The sequence below is a fragment of the Phacochoerus africanus genome, chromosome 7, assembly GCF_016906955.1.
Source record: "Phacochoerus africanus isolate WHEZ1 chromosome 7, ROS_Pafr_v1, whole genome shotgun sequence".
In the NCBI taxonomy this organism is placed as follows: Eukaryota; Metazoa; Chordata; class Mammalia; order Artiodactyla; family Suidae; genus Phacochoerus; species Phacochoerus africanus.
The window spans coordinates 23,072,607-23,079,559 of NC_062550.1; the positions used below are offsets into that span (position 1 = coordinate 23,072,607).

Below are 6,953 nucleotides of genomic sequence, written 5' to 3' on the forward strand. Positions count from 1 at the left end.
GTTTTAAACCACTGGTTTTGTGATGATTAGTTATTTCAAAAGAACTAACTGTAGCATTTGACAGGTACATACATGCGGGGTTACAAACACAGGACTAAAGTACTAAGTGGGTTAGAGGGGGATGCAGGGAAGAAAAACTTTATAAGAGGTGACACCCTGTGCACAGGTCTAGAAATGACAGTCAAAAACACTCCAGTCTGGACCACTGAGGTTTATGGTGAGAAGTGTGAAAGACTGTAAGGAATAAAATAACCACATGTAGGGAATTTTTCTTTGGGAAATATTAGTGAAGGTCACACTTCAGGTTTTCTCAATGTTGAAGAAAATCTTTGAGGAAACAGTTATGACTTCATATTGGATCCCTTGCCTATAACCCAAGGCTTCCATGTATTTTGCTGGTTTACTTTTACTGATGTTTAGCACTTTAATTCGCTGAGATTTGCTGGCTCCTGTTGGCTTAACTTAGCTATATTTAGGACTTGCATTGAATTATGTATTTCAGCACCAGTCTTGCTTTGTCATCATAAAGATGGTTTTAATGTCTCAGCAGGTTTTATCAGATCACGGCCACCTAGGTGATGAATTACTGTAGAGGCTCTGTTCTTTCACTTTAGGGAGAATCCAGAGACTCTAAACTGGAAATCTTTGGGTTTTAAAGTTTCTTTTACAAGGTAGACATGGATCGCCAGCTGTCTAAACTGATAGTGTTAAAAATATATTCCTTTTTCCTCAAACTAACTCATTAATATTTTGAAAAATTATCTTATTCCTTCTTGAGAAGAGTAGCTGTAATCGTACATAAACTTTTTGGATGTTTGGTTTTAAAGAAAGCAATGGATGCTATAGCTCCATTATATTCCTGTTAGTTCAAGAGTTCAATTTGCTTTTTTTACACATAAGATTTAATAGTTCTTTTACTGATCGGAGCCAGGTTAGAGTTTAGGTAAGGCCCTTTTCCTGGAAATTTAATTTCATGCTCTCTTGATATGAGATGTTATTTTGGAGAAAATTTATTTACAATAAGACTTGAAATGACTCATCTTGTTTATTTTGACAAGCATTGAAATGATGACTTGCTAGTAAAGATTTAGGAGTAACAGTGTTATAAGCTTTCGCTATGAACAGATAATAGAACAGAGTATAATGGTTAAGAATTGAAGATTATGGAGTTCCTGCTGTGGTCCAGCAGGTTTAAGATCCAGCATTGCTGCAACTGCTTTAGGCTTCAGCTGCAGCCTGGATTCAATGCCTGGCCTGGGAACTTCCATAGGCTGCAAGTGTGACTGAAAAAGAAAAAAAAAAAAGAAAATTATGACTTTAAGGTGTACTACTCATATATTTATATTTATATTTTATGAGACTTTCAACTTTATTTCTTTGAGATCAATGAAATTCTTTTGATTAAGTCTGTGAAAGCTCGTTTCACTTGCTTGTTCCTCAGGGTATAAATAAATGGGTTTAACATGGGGGAAACTGAAGTAGTGAGCACGGACACACACTTATTAATTGCGACTTCATCCTTTGCTGAAGGTTTGACGTAGATGAAGATACAACTGCCAAAGGTGAGAGAAACCACTATCAAGTGAGAAGAGCAGGTAGAGAAGGCCTTCGTCTTTTGCTGGGCAGAAGGGAACTTTATGATGGTCTTGATGATGCAGGTGTAGGACATAACTACACACAGAAGTGTCATGATGCCAGTCAGCACAGCAGGGGCCACAGCCATCTGTCCTAAGAACCGTGTGTCTGAACAGGATATCTTCAGCAGAGGAGAAGCATCACAGGCAAAATGATCAATGATATTAGAGTCACAGAATTCCAGCTTTAGGCCCAGGCACAGTGGTGGAAATATGACCAACCAACCCGCTATCCAGCAGCAGCTGACAAGCCATCCACAGACTCTGCTGTTCATGATGGTCGCATAATGTAAGGGTTTGCAGATGGCCACGTAGCGGTCATAGGACATGGCGGCCAGGAGAAAAAATTCTGTGGCTCCAAAAAGGAAGACAAAAAATAATTGAGCCACACAAGCATCATAGGAGATAGTTTTGTCCCCAGTTGACAAGCTGTATAGGAACCTGGGGATGCAGACCGTAGTGAAGAAGGTTTCTAAAAAGGAGAAGTGTTTGAGGAAGAAGTACATGGCAGTTTTAAGGCGAGAATCTACCAAAGTGAGTATAATGATGGTCATGTTCCCAGTTATACTCAGCGTGTAGGAGACAAACAGAAATAGAAAAATGAGAAGCTGCATTTGAGGATCACCTGTCAGTCCCAGAAGTATGAATGTAGATAACCATGTACATGTTTCTCATGGCTGACTTGTACTTCTTCTCACACTCCTCACCAACTCAAGTGACGCACTGAACTGAGAAAACTTGTGTGAAATTGTGATGCCAAGGCCATAGCGTAAAAAAACCCCAATCAATGCAATGAATAGTCATTTTCTTCTTTGGCCTGATAATGACCCATGAAATGTGAGGAATTTTCAGCTCTTTGAGAATGAATAATAGGTCTCCTCAAGATCATGTTTTTCTGACATCAGTTTGTACTGCAGTCCATATCTTTATACCCTCTTGTATGTTCTTACATCTCCATTTTTCAATTCATCTAAATCCTGCCATTTATTCTCTGAAGTGTTTTTAGCTATGGAATTAGAAAGCATTATCCATGTGATACAATTTTGTGGATATTACAATGTCCTTTTGCTCCTAATAATTCTTCACTACTCATCAGGTTGAATGGACTCAGAAGTTCCTTGGAAGTGTTGGTTCCTATTAAATGTTCAAAAACGGCTGAGCTTGACATTATCTACAGGCTGTGTGTGCCGTACTGGAAGGTTTGCTTTTACTGCACTGACCAAAGTAGTTACTTCGGTTTATTTTACATTTGGCGTCACAATTGTCATGCAAATAACACCCAGTGTTTTTCAGTTTTGCTGTTGTCTCTAAATTTCTAAATGAATATGCAATTTTCCTTCCATTTTCCCTCTGACAGAACATCCTATTCCACAAGTACTGTGTTAGGAAGTTACCTACTACAGTGTTGGGTAAAGAAATTAGTATAAATGGAAGAAAAAAAAAAAAGAATTTAACCTTAATTGTTTATACTTCTGAGGTCATGAGGGCCAAGGGAAGAAAGAATGAGATAGGAGTTGGAGGAGGAGACCAACCACTCATGACCATTTCTTGTCAAGTAGTAACTTGTGGATCCTGCAACAGAAAAGAGACGTTAGTGGAAAAACTGGGAAAAATCCAAATAACGTGTGCACTTAATTAAATTAATTTTTCAATTACTCTTTCGCTCCTCAAGGAGCCTTCCCCCCAGGGCCAACCCAAGCCTAAGCCGCAAGCCTAGCCCTCCTGGACCTCTGGGGGCTCACAGACCTCCTGGCGGTCAGACCAGGCGCTGTGCCTGCTCAGCCCCTGGGCGCCAGATCGAGTCCGGAAATGTGTGTGTGGCCTGATGCCGCCGAACCGGCAGGTGGCGCTAAGAGAGCGCGCGACGCTCCTTGCCGGGGAGGCAGTAGCAGGAACAGCACCAGCGATGGAGAAAGCCTTCTCCCCTCCTGCCCCGGCCTGGCCAGGACACCGAGCCGTCCTTAAATGCGTATTTTAGTTATTAGTATTTGTGTACAGGTTTCATTCCTGACAGTTAATAATCACACTATGATTATGCAGGATGCTACCGTTCGGAGGAGCCCGGGGAAGGCTAAGAACTAGCTGCACCGTTTTGTCAACTCCTCTGTAAGTACAAAATTACTTCCCGATTAAAAAATTACCAACTCGAGGTTTCTTTAAAAAAAAAAAGAAAACCGGAAAAGCTGACCGCTGTTGCTGAGCACGTTGTGTGTGCCAGGCGGTTTGCTGGGGGCAAGTCTTCACATGGGTTATTTGTCTAGGATTTACACTTTATAATCCACTTGTCTGTGCCTCAGCCGTGTGTTTGCAGTGATGTCGATTTTATTCTGTTTATGAGTAGGTGGGATATTATTTGAAGTTAACGTTTACAGTTGAAAATGTGGATTGATACTAACGAGAAACACCTGAGTTGTTTCATGGATTCGGCCTCTACCGCCAAGTCAAATTGTAGCATCGACTCCTAAGACGCGAAGTGCATGAGGCTTTTGACCCCTGAGGATACACTCGTGTGAGGAAGGTGTCTGTGTTTAGAAAGAATGTCCCCTGTGAAACAGCTCTTCAGAAAGTGTCCACCGAAGAGGGACATTCGCTTTCCACCAAGCAGAGCAAAATGTTTGTACTTTGGGTGGAGTCTCTTTCCTGTTCCTCTGCTCTTGAGGAGCTTCCCACCCCTGCGGAGATACTAAGTTTGGGCTGATGTCACTTCCTGAGTAAACATTTTCTTGAGACTTCATTGTCTAAATTACATGCCTCTCGTTTTTTGCCTCTCCAGCGCATAGTGCTCATCTCTCTATCACTAAATCTGTGCGTGTAATTTTGTTAACATCGGGCCGTTCATAGTCTTGTTCCCTGAGATTCCACAGCAGCTGGCCCTAGTCAAAGTTTGCTAAGAGCTCGATAAACATGATGTTTTAAAGTGAAAAAATTGGAGTTCCCAACGTGGCTCAGCGGTGAATGAACCCACCTAGGATCCAGGAGGAAGCGGGTTCGATCCCTGGCCTTGCTGTGTAGGTGAAGCATCCTGTGTTGCTGGTGAGGTGTGGTAAAGGTCTCAGGCACAGCTAAGATCCTGAATTGCGGTGACTGTGGTGTAGGCCAGCAGCTGTAGCTCATGTTCCACCCCTAGCCTGGAAACCTCCATATGCCTGCAGTGCCGGCCCTAAAAAGACAAAAGAGGGAAAAAAAGAAAAAAAAAAATGTGTGTATTCTCCAGACTCAGACCAAGCAGTCTGTTTCTCATTTAGTGAAATTTCAATTCTGTTTTATGGAAGAGAGAATGTCGCATTCTACAATATAAATATGTAATCCTAGATGGGGTCCCCAATTTTTATCAATTCTGTCCTAGCTTTATTGAGGTGTAATTGACATCAGAATTGCACATATTTAACATATATGCCATATATTGTCTCTTTTACCTATTCTCTTTCATTTTTTTTTTTAATGAGCTCTTTAAAACATAAAAATCATGCTTTGCTCCCTGGCGGTAGAAAAAAAAAGGCTACATGTCTGATATAGCCCTAGAATGAAAAAAAAAAAAAAACCCGTCACTTGAAATGTTTTGCTTGGGTCCAAAAGTGTAATATATTTGGTCTTTTCTCTGATTACTTACATAACAGCTAGCTCAAGTATTTCCTGTCCTTCAGTCTTTGTCACTTTCCTGAGTTGTTGAATCAAAAGGCATTTGCCTTAGAGGCTTCAGCTCAATAGTTACATGAAGTTTCCCTTGGTTTAAAAATTTCCTTGCTAATCCTTAGGAAAGGCAGATATCTGCTCCACCTTTGTGCCTAGTCTCATAGTTTAGGCTAAAGCGTTATAGAAGAGCAGAAGGGAAGAACAGGGAATGGTTTGCTTGAAAGTTAGCCTCCCCACCTCAACACCAGGTTCAAGGTCATAAAGGGATAACCCGGCATTTCCCGTGGGGGTAAAAATGAATTGTATGTGCAGCCCTGATACGTCCCTTCAGGTCGTCACCACAGCTCCAGATATCTGACTCCCTCTCAAGCACCTCAAGCAGCTTGTATGTACTGAGGAGAGCATTTTTTCTTCCCAAAATACCACTGTTTTCTCCAGTCCTTCATATTCCACAGTCTCCAGGATACTGTCATGAAATTAATTGACCTTGATATGATACAGAGATGAAAAAATTGAGTTTCCATTAAAATGCAAAAGACTGTTAGAGGATGGGGTCTCCAACTGATAAAACGTAAGCAAGTGGGTCACTGAATGGAGATAATTGACTTATTTTATACCCAGTTTTTGTTTCAAGTGAGGGTGAGGTTATGGTATAGAATACGCAGGAGTGTCCCTCTAACATTCCACTACATTTAGTTGAATTTCAATGTAGTGATACGTTAACAACAGCTTATCAGTGACTGCCATGTACTTGCCACTCATATTGTAAAGACACACATCATAAGCAGTTGTTGGAACATTTCATAAAATATAAAAACAATCAGTTATTTTGCTATAGACACTTTCATCAGAGGAGAGCATCATTCTAGACCTCAGAGAATGAAAAAAAAAGTGGTAAAAAATACTTCTCTGGTAGTTGTAGCCTCAGCTGTTTGCTGAACCACAAAGTTGCAAAGGGAGAAAAAAGTCATTCAGGAATGTCTTCTTCTGGTGGGGAGAGGTGGCAGAGGGGCAGGGGGGCTGCTTGTTTTTAGGAGCAAATGCATACTCACAGAGGGCCTGCAGTTGGAGAATTTTCACCAAGTCTTCCACCACCCATACAAAATAAAGAGTTTTCCAACACAAAGCCTTCCTCCTCCTGAGCCCAAGTGCTCTTTTCTTTACTCTGTAACTGCAAAGCTAACAGTAGTTAAAATGGCCAGGTAGGCATCTCTCTCTGTTGCTGGGAAAATTGCTGTTCTGCTACTTCTGGCAGAGGGCCATATTTCTAAACTGACAGAATTTCCCTTTTGAAAAAGAATTGACCCCGTTTTCAGTTAAGTGAAACAAACAAACATGGCCTTGGTGCCATGGCCCTGACTTAAAATAACGAATGAATCCCTTGTGTAATGGACCTTGGGGATAGAGAAAGAGAGAACTGGGGAAAATGTCCTCAGGGACCCAGCTGTAAATACTAGCATCAGAATCAGGCCAGGCAATAATAACTATCAGGTGACCAGGCCGAAATCAAACTTCGCTTCTTGTATTTCAATATCATGTTAGGCATTTGTAGGAAGATAAAGACAATTTTTCAAATTTGTTAATTCTGTAAAATGTATAATTCATGCTTAGTATAAACATAACATATTCCAATAATAGTAGAGGAAAAAGACTTTATCCAAAGAACAGGTATTTTCCAGAAATACC

The 6,953-nt window shown here is 40.9% G+C and overlaps 1 protein-coding gene across 1 annotated transcript; it reads right to left on the minus strand.

Annotated features, from left to right (window-relative positions):
* Positions 1–1,369: 1,369 nt before the first annotated feature.
* LOC125130353 (olfactory receptor 6C2-like) lies at positions 1,370–5,545 on the minus strand. Its single transcript, XM_047785726.1, has 4 exons — positions 5,505–5,545; positions 3,353–3,594; positions 3,105–3,206; positions 1,370–2,304 (listed from the first exon to the last, which is right to left on the minus strand). Exons 1-4 carry the CDS (start codon positions 5,543–5,545, stop codon positions 1,370–1,372), a joined length of 1,320 nt encoding a protein of 439 aa, XP_047641682.1.
* Between the last annotated feature and the right edge of the window lie 1,408 nt (positions 5,546–6,953).

What these genes read in the sequence shown, in the direction of transcription:
- LOC125130353 (XM_047785726.1), bottom strand. Translation starts at nt 5,545, where the DNA reads ATGCCGGGTTATCCCTTTATGACCTTGAACCTGGTGTTGAG. An exon ending in ACCTTGAACCTGGTGTTGAG is followed by an intron (nt 3,595 to 5,504) that starts GTGGGGAGGCTA and finishes TACGCATTTAAG; the next exon opens with GACGGCTCGGTGTCCTGGCC. An exon ending in TGGCCCTCATGACCTCAGAA is followed by an intron (nt 2,305 to 3,104) that starts GTATAAACAATT and finishes GTCAGCCATGAG; the next exon opens with AAACATGTACATGGTTATCT.